Source organism: Aspergillus lucknowensis, assembly GCF_044049455.1.
Source record: "Aspergillus lucknowensis strain CBS 449.75 chromosome Unknown BJX67scaffold_8, whole genome shotgun sequence".
Taxonomy (NCBI): Eukaryota; Fungi; Ascomycota; class Eurotiomycetes; order Eurotiales; family Aspergillaceae; genus Aspergillus; species Aspergillus lucknowensis.
Window position 1 is genome coordinate 45,370 of NW_027263552.1, and position 18,567 is coordinate 63,936.

Sequence of the window (18,567 nt, forward strand, 5' to 3'; positions counted from 1 at the left end):
AGATGATGTCATGGCGGCAGGGAATGGAGCCCATGTGAACCTCAATCAAGCATTCAGGGAAATATGATATTTTTCGTTCTCAATATACACATCTAGCAATGTTTGTGAAGTGGGCAGGTCCTGGCTGTAAGCTCGATCAAAACCCTCACGCGGTATTAGTCCATAGATGAGCGAAGTGCTATCGCTTCTTCCAAGAATCAACCTTCTTCCGTCGTTTCTCAAATATCTGGCCAACTCCGACCCCGTCCCCACGCTGCCCGTCCTCCGTGACCTTACGTTTCCGGCTTCTCTCGAGCGCACTGCCGCTTCCTTTCGCCCTCTGCGTAAGTCTTGTAATCCGGTCTGCGCCTTCGGTGAGGCCTCTCCATTCCTCGCCTCCAAAGGTTCCTTCACGCCTGCGAGATGCCGCTTTCTTGGCTTGCTCCTTCTTACTCTCTTTTGCCAAACGGATAAAGTGGGTTTCTTCGTAACGCGTTCGTTCGTTTTCATGCTCTCTCTCCTTCCTTGTCTTCGTATGTCTCCCTCCAGATACAATTGTGCTGCCAATGCTAGGCTCTGCCATCGGGGCAGAGGACATTTCGGCGCTAACAAACTCATCGATGACGTTTGATCTGCGCTGAGGCCGCTCCTTCCGCCCCTTCCCTTCCGTCGTTGGCATCGCTGTAGGCATGATCTTTGGTGGTCGGTAAATGTCATTACTTGCAGCCTTTCGGGCGGTCTTGTCTGTCTTTGCGTCTGGTTCAACCTTCTTCGAGAACGCAGACACGTTGGGCCGATACGCCATTTCATCGATATCCTCGTCTTCTTCACTTTCATCCCCTTCTTCACTGCTGGGATCGTCGGACCCCGAATCCTCTTTGTCTTTCGATCTAGCAGCCTTAGCGACTTGCGTTCCCTTCTCGGCTCTCTCAGCTTCCTCGGCTGCCTTAATGACTTTGTCGACCTGGTATTTTAATCTCCCCTCTAGCGGGCGGACGCCACGGTCTAGGTATGTCCGTAATTCAACAAGTTTGTCGGTAACTTGTGTTCGGATTGACTCGAAGTCCCCGTTTTCCTTCCCGGAGGCATCTTTCGGGGGTAGCTCTCTAATCTGAAGAAGCGTAAGAAAAACGAGGTTTTGAAGATAGGAGAGGAGCAAATCGCATTTGGTGTCAAGCAGCGAGATGCCATCCTGGGGTGGAAGAATCGAAACGTCAGTTGGTAACGACGTTGCCGTGGTAGTAAGAGACGCTGTAAGGGTCTCAAATAAGCTCGAGATACCTTGCAGCTCGGGCAGCTCGGATTTTGGCCCGGCTAGTGCCATTATGGAGTGCTTGCAACTCTCCTCCGTCAAGGTTGAGCGAAGCCAGGAAAAAAAATTGGGATATCTTATCAGCACGTGAGACTGACACCGCTAGGTCACGTGTGGGAATGCTGACATGAAGGTGAGCTGTTTGCCAAAGTGTCCGCTAGGCTTCTTCATTTTAAACATTACTCGAACCTCAACTGATCCTGGGCCTGTTGCCTTTCCGTCAAATTAGCGCTACTCAAACTAATCCTATATCCTACCCATGAGCCTTATTTTGCAAGTTGTGCGGCAGCTGTAGACTGTATGTCGACCGAGCGCGATTGATCCCTAGACCACCCAAACATCAAATCGACCGCTCCAAGCTAATCACGCCTTTTGCCTTTCAGAAACGCGCGCGATGCGGCTCGACAGGCGAACCTCGCCCCTCATCGGTCTTCTCCTCACAGCACCCACTTTGTCGGCAGCCTTTTATCTACCGGGTGTAGCACCAACCTCGTATGACGAAGGCCAAGCAGTACCTCTTTACGTGAACCATCTCACTCCGGGCATTGCGCAACAAGACGAACAGCTCCATTCTGTATTTGCCTACGATTACTACCATCCAGCCTTTCGATTCTGTGTACCTGAAGATGGCCCGAAAGACGTACGAGAGTCACTTGGGAGTATTCTGTTTGGGGACAGAATCCAAACATCACCCTTCGAGTTGAAGATGGGCAAGAATGAAGACTGCAAAGCGGCCTGCACCGAGGCTATCTTTGACTCTCGGAGCGCGAAGTTCACGAACCGGAGGATAGCCCAGGGATATAATATCAATTGGCTGGTGGATGGGCTACCAGCTGCTCAGATGAATGAAGGATCCCAAACCCAAGCGTACAGCCCAGGTTTCATGCTCGGTGCCTTGGACGAGAGCGAGAGATCAGTTTTACACAATCATTTCGATATTACTGTCGACTACCATCCGGTGAAGTTTGGAAACAAGGAGAAATATCGAGTGATTGGTGTCCTCGTCCAACCGAGTTCCCGACGCGGCTCCAGGGTCTCCGAAGACGGAACAGCAACCTGTAATGAGGAAGGACCGATTTACTTGGATGAAGATGGCGATACGCCGGTGACGTGGACCTACACCGTAAGCTGGCGGGAATCATCCACTCCGTGGGCTACTCGTTGGGACAAATATCTCCAAGTTCAGTATCCGAAAATCCACTGGTTTTCACTTGTCAACGCTGCGGTCTTTGTCGTCTTTCTCGTGGGAATGGTCAGCATGATCCTTGTTCGGGCTCTTAAGAAGGATATTGCTCGGTACAATCGCCTGGACATGATTAACCTGGACGATCTGGATGGGACGTCTGCCACTGTTGAAGACGGGATACAGGAAGACTCAGGCTGGAAACTGGTGCATGGCGATGTCTTCCGATGCCCAAAATCTCCTTTACTTCTAAGTGTACTGGTCGGCAACGGGGCTCAGCTCTTCATGATGACAGGTGTCACTGTCGGTAAGTATTCATCCCAGACAACATCCGCCGGTTCCATGCTAATTCAATGTCAGTATTTGCCATGTTTGGCCTGCTTTCCCCAGCGAACCGTGGTTTCCTTGCGACTGCGATCCTTCTTATCTACACACTGTTTGGGTTCGTCGGAGGTTACGTGTCCGCTAGGATTTACAAGTCTTTTGGTGGTGAATCCTGGAAACGTAACATCATCATGACCCCGCTGCTTGTCCCGACGTTTATCTTTTGCGTTTTCTTTTTGTTAAATCTCTTCGTTTGGGCGAAGGGCTCAAGCGGCGCTGTGCCCTTTGGCACAATGCTCGCGCTTGTATTGATCTGGTTCGTCATCAGCGTACCGCTCAGTGTGGCCGGTAGCTGGATTGGATTCAAGCAGAGGGTACGTTTATTTGATGCTGATAAGTACCTCTCCGACTGACAGCTCTATAGATCATCGAGGGCCCTACCAAGGTTAACCAGATCCCACGTCAAATCCCACCCATGACAGGAAGCCTTAAGACAGTTCCATCACTGTTCTTAACTGGTATATTACCTTTTGGTGCTATATTCGTGGAGCTTTACTTCATTATGACCTCTCTCTGGACCAACAAGATATATTACATGTTCGGCTTCCTGTTTTTGTGCTACGGCCTCATGATTATCACCACTGCGGCTACAACAATCTTGCTCGTATACTTCTTGCTCTGCGCAGAGAACTACAGATGGCACTGGAGGGCTTTTGCGGGCGCGGGCATGACCGGTGTGTATGTCTTTCTGAATGCGTTGCTGTTCTGGGCAACCAGGGTGAGTTTCGGTGGTTTAATCGGAGCCGTGCTGTATGTGGGATACTCCGCGTTGATTGGGTTCATTGTTTTCATCCTAACTGGTATGTTCTTCCCTGACTCTTGCGAATTCAATATTTACTGACGCATTCATACAGGCTCCATCGGCTTCTTCGCGAGCTGGGCTTTTGTGAAACGTATTTACGGCTCTATCAAGGTCGACTAGATGCGTGGGTCTCGGCAGTGCTTCGATTAAGTCAACTGTGTCGCGGCACCAATCACGTCGTTTCTCGCTCGGGATAATCATCCATGCTTATCTTGCATGGCGTTCCTGGAACCCTTATATTGGAACCTTTTCCGTCTTTAATAATTTTTTCATCGTGATATTGTGTAGTTGCCACATCATGTACATAGAGTGGGTGAGAGAAAAGGCGTTTTGAGCTCAGCTAAGGGATTGATCTGTACGATACTCAAGAGCGTTTACGGCAAATAGGCTCCAGAACATATTGTCCTTTTCTCAGACCTGTAAAAGAGTTTCCAACAGAGAGCTACGTCATTGAACGGTTCGTTCTGCGGTTCTGCGGTTCTGCATAACGTGGTGTGGTCGATTGAAGCGCCTGTGCCAAGGCTCCCAGTGGTCTGGAATCGAAACCCCCGAAGCTTCAGCGAATCTTATTATTCCGTCGCGGCTCCAACCATCTCTCCATTCCCAGATCTGTTACGGCTGTCGTTCTTTATTTATGTCTTTTCATTGGATTAGTCTGTTTGTTCCGGCCAGCAGCTCTCTCTAGCGCTTCCCTTCTCGTCCCTGCTTGCACCCCTCCGGCACCCACGCCGCTGGAGCGCCGTCTTATCAATCCAAACTCCCCTACCCCGCGGCTTCCGCATTCCCGTGGCCAACCCAACACTGTCGCATGAGAAACTTGAGCGCCAGCGAGTCCGGACTCTACTCAACCATAAAATTGGCATCGTCCCTGGATTGGAGATTTGGAAATTTAGATTTAATATGGGCAAGTCGTAAGTGTGCTGCATCCCTGGTCCCGCTCCGCCTTCCCTCGGGCTTTGGGCAAGAGTGTCCCAGTGTCGTGTGGGGGCATGATAGCAAGCACGCGCTGCCACACGGACCCTCGAAATGTTGTTCCCGTCGCCTGGATTCGTGTATGGGCTCGTTTACATCTGCTAATTCTTTCGCTTCCCTGCTCAGACAGTCAAAGTTATCGCCCTCCCAGCTCGAGGAGCTCCAAAGGGCGACGCATTTCGACAAGAAGGAACTGCAGCAATGGTATAAGGGTTCGTAATGTCTTGGAGGGACAGAGATGAAGTCGAGGAAGATATAAACCCGTCTGAAGATCGCTGCTGACGGACACGTTTTGTCAGGCTTCTTGAAGGACTGTCCATCCGGGCAATTAACGAAGGAAGAGTTTCAGAAGATCTACCGGCAGTTCTTTCCCTTTGGTGATCCGTCGTCATTTGCGAATTATGTGTTTCGAGTGTTCGATGCAGATAACAGTGGCATGATTGATTTTAAGGAGTTCATCTGCGCGCTTTCGGTTACATCACGCGGGAAGATGGAGGATAAGCTGGACTGGGCCTTCCAACTCTATGACATTGATGGCGACGGGAAGATTACGTATGACGAGATGCTGGCCATTGTCGAAGCGATTTACAAGATGGTATGGCGTCTCGTACTCTCCTCCACATTGTACGCTACTTGCTAACGGGGCCATCTAGGTCGGCTCCATGGTGAAGCTTCCGGAGGACGAGGATACACCAGAGAAACGGGTCCGCAAAATCTTCCGCATGATGGACAAGGATGAGAATGGCAGTCTCGACATCGAAGAGTTCAAGGAAGGAAGTAAGCGTGATGAAACCATCGTTAGTGCCTTGTCTCTGTATGACGGGCTGGTGTGATCTATTCCTTTGCTTTGCTTCAGGCTGGCCATCTCTGCTCTTTTCCCTGGCGAAATCGGCGCTCATACCTGTAACTTTTCTTTTTCACTTTGCCATTTCTTCTCGTCACATATATTATGTTTATTTAAGATTCCAATGTTTCCGGCCAGCCAGATTAGACAGACTCCGATTGGTACACATGGTCGGGTGCCGATATCTTGTCTACGCCTGAATGGTACGTTCGCGTGGATGAAAAGAAAAGGACCAGTTCAGGACCTCGAATCCGCGCGACTTGTGACATCCCTGCGTGCTCGGAGGCTAGAATGAAGAACGAGGGACGAGAGATGGATCAGTCATACCGTTGCATGCGACACAGCGATCTCAGACGATTGTGTGACCCAAAAGCCTGCAGGAAGAAGCCCAGTGCTTGCTTTTCCGAACTCTCTGCTCTTCGTCACAGTTTCTGGTGTTTTCTTTTTTCTGACGCCTTCGGCCTTGCGGTAGACGGAGGCTGGATAGATCATTGTGCGCGAGCTTCCCCAGATCAAATGCTCAGGAGCCCAGATGTAGATCCAGCGATCCCTCATCGACCAAGAATGCTTGTCAGGATGAAGAACTGGAGATTCTGTAGCTCGCAGCTCTAGCCGGGATTTCCCTGGCGTGAACCTCTCGGTCGGGACACATGGCATTGTTTTGGGAAGATGGGAACGCACACACCGCGACTAGTCGAAGAGAAATCGACGATCTGCGCGAACTCAAATCGAGCACGCCCGGTGTCGAGTGGACTGAGCCAGATGAGGCCATCCACGGCACAGCCGGAATCGTCTCCGATCGCCGTCGAGTCGTCTTCTGCACCACAGTTGGCCGGCTCCACCGCTTGCCACTCCTCTCCAGCACGGAGCATCTGTGGCACGCTTTGTTCTCTGCCCAGCGGCTGCCCCGGCCCCTCGTCTTATCATCTTCACCAGCCCCTCGACGCCGAGCTCCTGTTTCTTCATCATCTTCTTCTTCTCCTTCACGCCGAGATCTTCTCCCCAGCCCTTTCTGCTCCGGAAAGTGCGCCTCAATGTTGCTGCACCAGCCAACCCCTGATCTGGCTGCGTTGCTCATTCCAGTCTGCGGCCAGCATGGCCCGAGTGTCGCGCGGCTGTCAGGCCTGCGTTGACGCTCATATTCAGGTTCGTTATTCTTCCTCCTCTGTTTGCCATCCCGGGAGCATGAAAAAGAATGGAGTTTATGATGAGCGTGCTGTGTGACCGCTCCGAAACTCGCTGCTTCCCCGCCTCTGCAACCCATCCTCACCGGTGACCCGCCACCATTGTGTTCTTCCTCCTCAGAAATCTCCCCAAGTTCTTCGTTTTTGAGATCCATGAACGTCTTACTTCCTGTTACCGTCCCCGGCCACACATTGACATGCTGCGCGGTGGAACCCTGTACATCCGTGTCCTATTCTAACTCTGAAACCCAGTGCAACGGCAAGTCGCCTTGCTCTCGCTGTCGAACCCTGCATATCAATTGCTCGAGCAGTCATCGCGTTTTTAAATTTCGAGACGAAGCCCCTGCTCTACGCCAGCGGTACCGAACGACACCGTCACCCTCTCCCTCAGAGTCTCCGTCTCCTTCGGGATTACCAGAGAAGCCTCCCCCACAACCACATCCCAGTGAAGAGATCGAACTCTCCTCGCGGCCCTCTCCCCGACAGGCCGAGTATAAGACAGTCGTGCTTACCATGGACGAACATGTAAGCCCGTCGTTGACTGTCAGGGCCATCGCCTCCCAACAAACTCAGATCTTCACCAATTACGTTCTTGCGTCCTTCCCCTGCTTCTTCCGCTGTACAGAAACACGTGTTCCCGTCAACTGGGTTGAATATGTTGACCAAAGACGAGGATCGATGAATTCCTGCTTTGACTGGGCCGTGCGAACGTGTACAGCAGCATATATGGGTTCCTTACATGACGATCCACGATACTTGCATGCCTCCGAGGAATTATACCGCCGCGCCCTGCGTGGTCTCACCCATCTCCTAGCCAACGAAGCGACCGCCAAGTCTGATGAGGCACTAGCTTCTGCTATTGCATTAGCTATCTTCGAGAAACACAATTGCAGCAGCCCAGACGCATGGCTGCGCCATGCTTCTGGTGTTCGAACACTAATGAAACTCCGGGGCGCCAAAGCCCACCTTGAGGGATTCGGTCGAGCCATGTACATTGTATACCGAAATTTCCTCATCACAGCAGCTTTAATCGAAGGCGAAGCATGCTTCCTGGAGGAGCCCGAGTGGCGCGAGCTCAATGAGCAGATAGCCGCCGACAACGCGAAGCTACCTACTTCCTCACTCTATACCGACGTGATGGAGCGCGGGTTCCTCGAAGTGCTCAAGGTTCCCGGCTTCGTGAAACGGACGCGGGAACTCCAGGCTCAGCCGTCGAAGGAGAGAGCCGACTTTCAACAGCCGCTTCTTCAAGACGTCCAGGCAACGCGCGCTGCGCTTCGCGGCATATACACGGAGTTTGGAGTTTCCGTATCAATGCTTCGTTCGGGCCATGATGACAAGGATGCCTTTGTGGGCCCCGTCCCCCACTTCTTCTTCGAAGGGTACTCCTCCCTCTTCGCTCGCGGGGTCCGCTTGGCTCTGTTGATCCTCAACTACCTGATCGTGATTATGGATCCGAAACAACGGACAACAATCGACTCCGATAACTTCATGCTCTTAAGTGACATGGCCCGCAATCAACAAACCTCACATCCGACCTTCAAATTGAAACTCCCTTTAACTCCCCCCAAATCACCAGGTCGGCCGAGTATTGTCGTGCGGTCCTTAATCACTGCGGAAAACAGACAGCCACCCACGACCGACTGGATGGACCGCATCATCACCACGATGGGACTCGAAGCAGTCCACGTCTGTCTGGTTGGATAATGGCTAACAGTGTACATTGTTCACACGGCTTACGGATACTGATACCTGGAGTTGGCTGTCTAGCGTTTTAGTTTGGGCTCACGATTCCCCTCGGTCTTTTTCCCTTGCCTTTTCGATTCTTCTGGGCCGGAGTTCTAACATCCACCTCACTTTTGACACCTCAGAGTTCGTTTCTATCTTCGTGTATTTAGTTTCTTTTTCTTGATTTGATACCCACGTACGGAGTGATGACGGTGTTATTGGAATATTCTTAGCCGCTTGGTCGGTTTGGTATGGGAGCCAGAGTTGGGCCCAAATATGTTTCTAACAATGACGTACAAAGCAAAAATATTTCAACACTCTAGAATCGAGATATATATATCGCCGATATCGCATGAGACCCTATATCACATTTACTTGCCTTTGTCGCAAGACTCTCTGTGACTCTGTACCCAGGATGGAGATGTCCAATTCCGTTTATGGCTGCGACTGACTTGGATTGCGTTCTATTATCTTCATGTACAAGGATATTCATGAGGCCTTGGTGTTTCTCGTAGGGCTCATGAAGGTCTAGGGGCAAGTGGCTCCCAACGACGAAACCAAGACTCTCTCAACGAGGACGGCGGGAGGTCGGAACGTACAAGAGGCGGGGGGCGGGTGGGGATCATAAACAGAGACCAGGGGTTAGGGACAGTCAAAAGATAACGGGAGAGACCTCTAGCACAACAGCGAGAATAACGCGGAATGGGGTAAAAAATGGAGTTGACGTTTCGCCAGCCGGTGGTTGGGGGGGAGGGAGGTATATGTATTTGATCGATCTCTACATATCTGCGAGAATGAAAGAGGTAGAAGGATAAAAGAGCCAGCAGAACAGAAAGAAACGTGGATCATCGTAGAAACCAACTGGTCCGCTTCCCTGTGTCCTGGGACTGGACAGTTGCGATGGGCTCGTTCCCCCCTCCTCCGCCACGGAGGGGCTTCGCGATGCGCGAGCCGACAAAGCTGAACCCGCCGTTGCTGTCCATGCTTGGGAGGCCTTTCGTTGAGCCTTGTTTGGCGGCTTCCAGGCGCTCTTTGACGGCCGTGAGTTGGGCTTCGAAACTAATGGAGAAGTCACATTAGCGCTTGTACAACTGGGGGAAAATATATTCGGGTGAGTCTGTGAACATACCGATGATTCGCCTGCGTGAGTTTCTCCTGGCTCTCTTGAAGCAGGCCCTCCAGGCTTGCTATCCGCTCGTTTCTCGCGATGAGTTTCCGCTCTGCTATAGCGACCTCTTTCTTTAGACTGCTATTCTGCTCGACGAGTTGTCTCTGGACATGGGTAAGCTGCTCGAGGTTGCGTTCTAGGAATGCCATCTTTTTCTGCTGAGCGCGATTATTCGACGAGCGGAGCACGTTGTTGTACTGTTCTCGAGCATCATCTAGGGAAATCTCAAGCTCCACCACTCGCTCACAGCGGTTCTGCAAGTCGCGCATTAAGGACTTCTTCATGGCGTCGAACTCAGCGATTTGCTGCTGCAGGCTCTTGCTGGCAGCGCCGTTGGTCGGACCCCGTGACTGCGAATCTGCAAGGGACTGTCGTAGTTTTGTGAGCTCCTCGTCCTTGCGTACCAGTTCCTGCTGTAGCTCTGAGGCTGCTTCCAGTTCGGCATCCTTCCTGGTTATGTACACCTTCTCTAATCGTTCCTTGATCTCTTCTAGGTCCCCTTCCCCTAAGTTTCGTGCCAGGAGGTTCTCATAGTCCCGCTCGAGATTAGCCAGTTTCTGCTCAAGTTCCACTCTGCGGCTGTCCTGCAGCACGTTGAGTTCGCTCCGATCGTTCATCGTAAGTTCCGCCTGTCGAATAAACCCTTGCGTCTCTAATAGGCTTGCTCGAAGTTCGAGAATGTCGTCCGGAGCGACACTCTCGCCAGCTTCGCTGACCTGGTGCAGCGAATCGACTCGTTGGATGAGGTCTTGAAGTTTTCTTTCGTTATCAGAAAAGATATCGCCACCGAGGTCAAAACCGGCCATCATCTTAGCCATCTTCTCGGCCTTCTTCTTCTCTTTTTCATCGAGCGCGGCACTGGTCTCCTTCGCCTTCATTCTAACGTCTAGAAGTTGCTGTTTCACCTCGTCTAGCTCCGTGGTCAACTCAGAGTTGGCTTCCCGAAGGCTGTCCATCGTGATGGCGGCTTCCTTGCTCTCATAAGACACCTTCTCCAGCTGCATTCGAAGCTCGTTGACTTCGGTGTTAAGTTTTTCATTGTCCTTGCCTGCTCGTGCCGAGTTTTCCTTAAGGCTTTTGAGCTCTTCCCGTGCCTCTCGCAGTCCCCTTTCCACATTTGCAATATGGGATTCCTTCTCCGCAAGTTGATCCTGGAACTCGTTCTCGCGTCTAAGAAATTCCTCGCGCTCGTCCCTTTCGAGAACAAGACTAGGTGTACTTGACCGGTCACCTAGACGGGAATCAGGCCGGGGCGTCTCGGATCGAGAAACATCGTGGAGGCGGGAAGGAGTGCCGGGACGCGGCGTACGCGCCTCAACCTTTGTGGCACCTACAGTTTCAGACCCCCTCGCTGGCGTCCATCGGTCTTTGGGGACTGATTCTCCACTTCGCCATACCGTTACCTCAGATTCCAGCGCCGATATGTAGTTCTCGAAGTTGGTCACCTGGCTCTGGGCTTTGCGAAGCAGCTGTTTCAGTTCCGCGGGGCTTAATTCCGCATTGACCTTCGCCTTGTTCTTGATAGCCTTGGCTCGAACACCGAAGCGCAGGGTCGAGACGGTCTCCGCATCGTTATAGCTACTGGGGGAGCAGTTAATAATCAGGGTTGTCCTGGAGTTTCCTCCCAAACTTTCCTGTAAAATTCGAGTAAGTTTGGAGTCACGGTACGGGATGTGAGTCGATTTTCCGTCCGTGAGCGCGTTGATAACCATTCCCAGGGCACTTAGACTCTTGTTTATCTTCTTCGCTTCCTCCAAGGTCTGACCACTAGCCCCAGTTTTACCGACTTTTTCACTACCAGCCAGATCCACCAAGAAGAGCTGGCCACTTTTCGCAGAGCCTGTCTCCAGGTTCTTTTGGGTGACTGTAATGACAAAGATTGAGTGCGATCGGGACGATTCCTGGTTCATGTTGGTCGCAGCGACGGCCCTTGCTGCTCCGCCGCGTCGCATAACTTCGTAGACTTCTTGTACGCTAGAAACGTACACTTCCAGCAGCCCTTTCACGTATACTCCTCTCGATTTCTCCTCGTGAACGGGCAGGTTATCGTTATGCGGTACTAGTAGATCTCGGATACGCTCCATATAAATTTCCATATAGCTGACCCGGACGGTGTATTCGATGTTGCTCGGACTCGTGAGAATGCTGGCGAAAATCTGCTCGACTATACGCGGAATTATACCCTTGCCCACCTCATCGTCGATATCCGAACCCATCATGGTATACGACTTTCCTGCACCGGTTTGACCGTACGCGAAGACCGTTCCGTTATATCCGTTCAGAATATCATCAACGGTAGGCGCAATCGAGAAATTGAAGATGTCGGTTTGTTTCGAATCCATCGGAAAGACACGATCGAACGTAAATGCACCAGAAGCTTCTTTCGACTGACATCCAACTTAGCTTCACCACTGGAGTAGTTATGTCGTACCACCGCCGAACCTGAATGTACTCACGTTTATAGAACATGTTTGCTCGTTCTCGAACTCCACAATCGGCTGTCCTCCCGACCCCAGCTCGACCTTATTTTGCGGCCGAAACCTCGCAACCACTGCGTATCCGTTAGTCAGTCTGATTATAGGACGTGAGTGGAAAGATGGGAGGTAGAGGTGCGCACCCTTTATGGTGTTGGAGGGGTTGGAGCTTGATGACCTGCCAGTTCACGGATCTATTAGACCTCAACCGATGTAATGAAGGAGCAGAACTCACGCCATTTTGTCACGCTGGCCCGCTCTCAGGAAGCGTGAGGGAGGGGAAACGGAGCATGCGACGCCCCAAGGAGAGGGGAGTTGGTCTTGAATAATAGTCGAGAAGACGAGCTATTCAGATTGGTGGGCGGTGTTGTCTGGGTCAGGGGTCCACGTGCCGACCAAACAATATTGGTACAAAATGCGGGAAAGAGGCACAGGAGACGTGGGAGAGGGGCCCGGATGAACCTGGATGGACGTTGGACTTAAGGCTCGACTTGCTGGGCGGAGAGGCCACAAGTGCGGAGGAGAAGCGGTTGTTGTGTTCCTCCACTGTGGTTCTGTCGGAATCGCGTTTCAACACCAGCCGTGAAGAGTCATTCTTGGCATCCTCCACCCGGGCTTCGAGATCCGCAATCAGGAATGCACACCCCGGCCGTGGATGGAAGCGATGATATTCTGAGAAAACATGGATGAAATCTGCCATTTAGAGCCTGTGAAAGAAAGAGGAATTATATGCATTATGCAAACAACAAAACTAAATAATGCAGCTATCCACAAAAAAAACCGAGAACATTCATTACCAGGCGCCATAAACCCCGCGCTGTGCATATCATCAAAGAGTGGGAAATCTTCACCTCCCGGAGAAGTATGGGGGAGGTAGAGCCATGGGTATCATCCGGTCGTCCCCAAACCAATTCCCCTGGGATTTCGAAAGAACTCACTGCATTCTTCCGTCCTCAAATAGTCATGGTTCCGAGGCTCCGGCCGGCCGTCCTAGTCCTCCCAGCTCTTCTCCACGGTCTCGCGAACACGCTTGATATACTCTCTGCGATTATCTTTGTAGAGGTTCGAGGCTTCTACATTTGCCGGCGAAGACGTATTCGGATCATTCAACAAACTAGGTTGGGGACGGTCTCATTAGAAACAGTCCCATAAACATAGGTGACAAATGAGCATAACGGGCGACATACCTCTGAATGCTGGTGAGAATCGCAGCCACGTCGTAGGTTGGACTCCAGCGGTTCTGCAGGATATCGAGGCAAAGCTCTCCAGTACCATACACGTTCGGATGGAACATCTGGCTGATGAACTTGACGCCTGGTGGCTTGTTTGGGTATTGTTCTTCAAAATGCATAACCAGCCGGAATGTCCCATCTTCAAATGGGGTATCAGCGGGACCAATGATGACGGCGTTCCTGATCGCAGATATGATTAGAGGTCGTTCGAGAAGTCGACAATTCTTAAATCGTACCAAGTCATTACGTTGTCAGCTACGGGTGATGCTGAGACCCCTGCTGGAGGGTCGGTTTGCATGCGCTGGAATTGCCATAGCGGATTAGTTACCTGAAATCGGAAAAAAGCGTAGAAGACAGGGGACAGGTGGGTGTCGAAAAGAGGCAGGAGATCCAACGATAAATGCGTAGATAGGCTGATGATGATACGAAGTGCCTACCTTGAAGTCACGCATGAGACGACGACGTGCGGAGGTCGACATCGTGGCGAGTTTATTCGAGGATCGAGGAATGTGGGTGAAGCTGTCACACGCAGAAGAGTTGGCAAGATCGGCGGCAATAGTATGGTTCAAAGGTGTGTCAGTGATAGCGGGTAGATAGGTGCACTGTGGGAGGATGGAGGGTTTGGGAAATGGAGAGGGGAGAGCACAAGAGTCAGGATGATAGCGCGGGACGTGGACGGGATGGGAGAGAAGCGCGCTTTTGGGCTGATATCAAAGTGGCTCCACTGCAGAGGCGCTGGGGCCAACATCTGCCTTCTCCTCTGCAGAAATTCCGGCTCAACTTGCGGAATGGAGAAACTTACTGCATGGAGAGACCGTCATCCCGAGGTCACGCGGCTGTCTAACCCAAAACAGGCATCTTGCCAGGGCCATGAAGACTCGAAGTATCAGAGAGATTGTCTTCCTGGATTTTGTTCTCGGGAAATTCTCATTTTTTTTCGCTCGTTGATCCAAAAATTCATATAGGCCATGAAGAGCGCACCCTGCTGTGCGAGACAATAGACATGCTGGAACCTCTTGAATTACAAGTGTTCCCATCGTGCTACAGCTGCATATCCTGGTCAGACGATGGCGAAATTGCTGTGGCGTCAGGGGAATATGTCCATGTACTGGTAAGCGTGTCACTTACACAATGTAAGAAGAGGGATACTGGTGCTGACCTGACTAGACACCAAAGCCCTCTTCAGGGAGGGAGAGAAATGGCGTGGGATCAGGGACGGTTTGGCATCGTACTCGTTTCCGCGCCAATGTATTTACTGTAACTGAGTGGCCGATCATGCTTCCCCAGCCTCGAGACCAGTTTTCAGTCGGGGTAGAGCAGTCGATGAGCACCGTGGTAGCTGTGGCATGGTCCCCGCCAGGGCTGGTTAAACATAAGCGCAGCGTCCTAGCTGTTCTCACATCCAACCAGGTCCTCTCAATTTATGCATACGTTGGCCGTTCAGGGAAATGGACCCGTATAGCAATCGTCAATAAGGCCCTCGAAATCTACTTTGGGGAAGGTCCTCATAATGACTATCCCAAAACCCGGAGGTCTAGCATACGAGCGCTGGCGTGGACTGCGCCGCTCAAAATCCCAGTTCGGGGCCAGTTGAATCCTGGTCCGGCAAGCCGATGGGGTATTCCACTCCTCGCAGTTACTACTGATGCCAACGATGTGGCTTTCTTGAAATTTCACACTCTCGGCATTCACCAACCTTCTTCAGGCTCATTGCCCTGCGAAATAGTGTCTACTGTCTCTTTGCATGACTCGGGAGCTTACGATCGATTCGTTCAACCCAATTCACTCTTCGCTTCTGCTCTAGCGTCTGAGGCTAGAATGCTGTCTCTGGAAAGTGGGCCGTGGCTTTATCAATCACAACAGGGTGAAGGCCAGTGGTCGGCAGTCCTCAATGTAGCCGGCATTCAAGGGACGAAGCTCAAGCTTGTCAGGTTGAGCGCCGGAATAGAGCTACGAACGGCTGATTTCGAGAACGAGCCGAACTTCAACCTATCATTCCATGCAGAAGAACATACCGCAGCCTTCATTGGCCGCATGTGCGATTTCCAACTCACTGGTCCAATTGGGTGGACTACGAAGGTAGAATAACAAATGCCCTCTGGGAGAATTTACTGGCCCCATTAACCTTAATGCTAGGTTGACTCTGGCACGATATCAATTGCCGTCGGTGCCGTCGCTGCTTTAGTGTCGGTGGACCTACCCGAGCGTGCATATAATGGTGAGGACTCTGAAGATACGGGTACTCATCCGCACCTCTACCCACTACTCGACAGCTCATGGTACGGCATCGAGCAAGCTGGAGTGGGCCACTACGAAAGAATAAGTGGTATAACTTAGTTCAGGAATCTAGCCAAGACTCCGGCTTACGGCTGATAGGAATGACGATCACGATTGATCCTGAATCCGACGAACCAGTCTTACATTTTGGTACAGTTGGCGGGTATGCGGCAATTAAGCCCCTAGGGCAGAGTCTAGAATCGAAGGGCCCCTCTCAGGCCCCTTGGAAAAGCCAGATAGAGGATATCCGAGAACGATTTGACATCGATCGTGATCTTGGGGGTTTAGCAGTTTCCAGGGTTTGGGGCATCGCTTCCAACCAAGGACTCGTCGCAGTGGCAGTAACCCTGCATCCCGGCGACATGGTTGAGTATCGTACTGCCGCAGAGGATCGACTGACAGTTGTATTTTATGATACGAACGGGCAAACCGCACCAACTGAACGTATTCCTTTCCTTCGTGGAAGTTCGGATGCCGCGCCCGAGTTTCTGGCGGAGCGTCGTGACATTGTTCTGCGGCATATACTTCGGACTGGGGACGGCGTCAAGCGGACCCTATCTCCGAAAGTCCTCTATGCAGCAGCGTGTTGTGCGATCGTTCAGCCACACAGTGCGGAGCTCCTGTCGAATGCTCGCAAGGCCCTCGAGAGCCTTGCTGAAATTAAGGGGGTAGATCTGACGGACGAAATTGCAAAATGCTCTGTCGCCGGGAGTACCATCGACGCGAAACAAGCGGAGGCGTTGGACGCCATCGGTGGTGATATCTTTGAGAAATGCGGAGTTTGTGGAGCCGGCATCGCTTGGGACTCAACCGAAGAAGCCCAGTGTGCGAATGGTCATATTTTTGGTATGACTCTCATGTTCTCTGCGTTGAAGCTGTACAACATTGCTCATGGTCCCCACAGTCCGATGCAACCTCACATTCCTGGCGATCCAAGAGCCCGGTATCTCGAAGTTTTGCTCTCAGTGCGACAGCGAATATCTTGACGAGGACCTCGTTGGCCTTTCATCAGGAAGTAGCATCCAGCAAAGCTGTAGGAGTTTGTCCGACGTTTTCGACACCTGCATCTATTGCAATGGGAAATTTCGTCCATAGCTCAATCTTGCGTGTCCGAAATCGCGCAATAAAGTCTCCATCAACATTCAGACGAGCCCTAGGAGCTTGCCCGCTACTGGAGTCCATTCGTCATCCCAGCGATATGAACTTGACTCCCGCGCACCGATGCGGAGCTTTTCCAGTTTGGCTGGGTTCCCGAAAAGGTCGATAAGCTCTTCTACCAGCTCACCGGAGCTTCCAAACCCTCTGCCATTAACACCGTCGGTGACCAACTCCGGCCACGCCTTGAATCTGCTCCAGCCGACCACAGGTAACCCAGACCCGAACATGTCAACTACCTTCATTGGTAGATCCACGCCACTGCTACTGGTATGCAGACTAACCCCTAGCGAGGCGGACGCCAACAATCGTGCGTAATTGACAGTACTCAGCCATGCGGTGCGGATTGTGACATTGCGGAGTTTGCCGTTATTTTGGAGGCTAGATATTCTTTCCACATACATTTCGCGCTGAGGCCCTTTTCCCGTTATGATAGCGAGAATGTGGGGCAATCGTGGTTTTGATGTGTTTGATATTTCAGAGTACCGACATAGAGCGTCAATGAGCAGAGAGAAGTCCTCATCAGGGGACCAGGATGTCGAGCTTACGATAACCTCGGCTTTCCCTTCTTTCAATAGTCCGCGCACGGGTGCTGTCTCTGAAAGAGACAATAGAAATTCTTTTCGCTCTTGGTCGTCTTGGATCGGCTGGAAATGATTCGCCGGCCGGTCATGTAAGGGCAGAATGGGGGACTCAAGTTTGAAATCCTTCTTCAAGACCGATGCCATGACGTTGGTCACACATAGGTGGGCTGTAGCGGACTTACAAAACGCTTTCTCGTACCACCTAGAGATCTTGACTAACGGGTGGTTGTCCCCAAGCTTCAGAGCCAAGATAGTGTACCCGAAGTTATGCCAATCGATGACCAACTTGGTCTGCCGGAAGAAACACACGAGCGAAGCGATGGCTAAGGTTGGAATAGAAGGCGGGTTCTATAGAATACCGATTTAGACACTGACAAGGGCATTGGCTGGGGGGTTAACGACTAACCTGAACAAGGAGCCATTTAACAGGCTTTGTACGGTATGCTAGGATCCACCACAAAGAAAATACCTGGAAAAGCACCTTTACCGGCCCGAGTAGCAGGAAAATAACCCTGTTACTCGTTTGTAGGCAGAAAGGGTGAGGAGGGAGAGCTACAACTTGAATTCTTGGGTGGGACGAGATATCAGGATGGACATCGGACTCTGCAGTATAGTACGTTAGAACGGAGCAGTGGGAGAATCCCGGTGCCTCTTACCATGGTATCCAATGATGTCTACCTGACCACCACCGCGAGCAATGCTCAAGGCGTGATACTGCATGCGAGGGCTGCGACCGATATCCCCGAGAACCAGGACTTGAACGGTGGTTTTCGGCTCTGCCGCAGAATCGCTACTCCCACGAGGTGTTGGCCCATATTGCGATGGAAGCATTAAAATAAACAAGGTCAATGCCGTGGACAGGTAGAAAGCGATTTCGATGATGTGTTCGATCATCCTGACAGGGCGGCTGCAGGCTCAGCTCAAGGAGTGACACGGCGATTGTCCAGCATCGGATTGCGGAGCGATATAAGGGAGCCGATTGACGGCAGCGCGCTCACACCAAGCGGGCCCCAAATTAGCTTGCTGAGTGGACTTTGAGGGATTAACCCGGGGGCTCGAGCTTTCCGCAGCTGTCAATGTGCAAGAGGGAACAGGACACGCAAAACTATATTCGCTGCCTGGCTTTCAAGGCACCCAGTGCGATAACGAAGCGCCATGGTCACGTGGTGGTCGTTATCGAGCGCTGTGGCGACGACAGCAACGAGCGCAAGATTGACACTCGCATTCGCGCCTCAGAAACGCGGTTTCGATAGGTCACTCATTACCTCAAGCCTACCGTGCCGTCTCAT

General features: G+C 51.7%; 8 protein-coding genes across 8 annotated transcripts; 4 read left to right on the top strand and 4 right to left on the bottom strand.

Moving 5' to 3' along the window:
• Window positions 1-15: 15 nt before the first annotated feature.
• lcp5 (small subunit rRNA maturation protein LCP5) lies at window positions 16-1,327 on the bottom strand. The gene has a single exon (XM_071028446.1). It carries the CDS (start codon window positions 1,301-1,303, stop codon window positions 179-181), a length of 1,125 nt encoding a protein of 374 aa, XP_070888650.1. The 5' UTR covers window positions 1,304-1,327; the 3' UTR covers window positions 16-178.
• A 134-nt stretch (window positions 1,328-1,461) lies between these two features.
• On the top strand, window positions 1,462-4,146 carry BJX67DRAFT_346762 (transmembrane 9 family protein). Its single transcript, XM_071028447.1, has 5 exons — window positions 1,462-1,589; window positions 1,675-2,781; window positions 2,835-3,172; window positions 3,223-3,658; window positions 3,713-4,146. Exons 2-5 carry the CDS (start codon window positions 1,686-1,688, stop codon window positions 3,778-3,780), a joined length of 1,938 nt encoding a protein of 645 aa, XP_070888651.1. The 5' UTR covers window positions 1,462-1,589; window positions 1,675-1,685; the 3' UTR covers window positions 3,781-4,146.
• Window positions 4,147-4,714: 568 nt separating this feature from the next.
• BJX67DRAFT_378731 (EF-hand domain-containing protein) lies at window positions 4,715-5,465 on the top strand (the record flags this gene model as incomplete). The annotated part of the gene is made up of 3 exons (XM_071032395.1): window positions 4,715-4,844; window positions 4,932-5,227; window positions 5,286-5,465. The coding sequence occupies 3 exons, from the start codon at window positions 4,715-4,717 to the stop codon at window positions 5,463-5,465; spliced, it is 606 nt and encodes a 201-aa protein (XP_070888652.1).
• A 1,708-nt stretch (window positions 5,466-7,173) lies between these two features.
• BJX67DRAFT_378732 (uncharacterized protein) lies at window positions 7,174-8,367 on the top strand (the record flags this gene model as incomplete). Its single annotated transcript, XM_071032396.1, has 1 exon — window positions 7,174-8,367. One exon carries the CDS (start codon window positions 7,174-7,176, stop codon window positions 8,365-8,367), a length of 1,194 nt encoding a protein of 397 aa, XP_070888653.1.
• A 433-nt stretch (window positions 8,368-8,800) lies between these two features.
• On the bottom strand, window positions 8,801-12,445 carry BJX67DRAFT_319424 (putative kinesin family protein (KinA)). Its single transcript, XM_071027302.1, has 5 exons — window positions 12,266-12,445; window positions 12,174-12,208; window positions 12,013-12,107; window positions 9,518-11,943; window positions 8,801-9,447 (listed from the first exon to the last, which is right to left on the bottom strand). The coding sequence occupies exons 1-5, from the start codon at window positions 12,268-12,270 to the stop codon at window positions 9,234-9,236; spliced, it is 2,775 nt and encodes a 924-aa protein (XP_070888654.1). The 5' UTR covers window positions 12,271-12,445; the 3' UTR covers window positions 8,801-9,233.
• Window positions 12,446-12,740: 295 nt separating this feature from the next.
• Window positions 12,741-13,982, bottom strand: ubc2 (E2 ubiquitin-conjugating protein RAD6). Its single transcript, XM_071028448.1, has 4 exons — window positions 13,700-13,982; window positions 13,499-13,563; window positions 13,218-13,442; window positions 12,741-13,144 (listed from the first exon to the last, which is right to left on the bottom strand). The coding sequence occupies exons 1-4, from the start codon at window positions 13,739-13,741 to the stop codon at window positions 13,021-13,023; spliced, it is 456 nt and encodes a 151-aa protein (XP_070888655.1). The 5' UTR covers window positions 13,742-13,982; the 3' UTR covers window positions 12,741-13,020.
• Window positions 13,983-14,265: 283 nt separating this feature from the next.
• On the top strand, window positions 14,266-16,634 carry BJX67DRAFT_378735 (uncharacterized protein; the record flags this gene model as incomplete). Its single annotated transcript, XM_071032397.1, has 5 exons — window positions 14,266-14,373; window positions 14,430-15,341; window positions 15,399-15,588; window positions 15,639-16,385; window positions 16,444-16,634. The coding sequence occupies 5 exons, from the start codon at window positions 14,266-14,268 to the stop codon at window positions 16,632-16,634; spliced, it is 2,148 nt and encodes a 715-aa protein (XP_070888656.1).
• Window positions 16,604-18,369, bottom strand: BJX67DRAFT_319490 (chitobiosyldiphosphodolichol beta-1,4 mannosyltransferase). Its single transcript, XM_071027303.1, has 3 exons — window positions 17,935-18,369; window positions 17,685-17,881; window positions 16,604-17,626 (listed from the first exon to the last, which is right to left on the bottom strand). The coding sequence occupies exons 1-3, from the start codon at window positions 18,170-18,172 to the stop codon at window positions 16,682-16,684; spliced, it is 1,380 nt and encodes a 459-aa protein (XP_070888657.1). The 5' UTR covers window positions 18,173-18,369; the 3' UTR covers window positions 16,604-16,681.
• Between the last annotated feature and the right edge of the window lie 198 nt (window positions 18,370-18,567).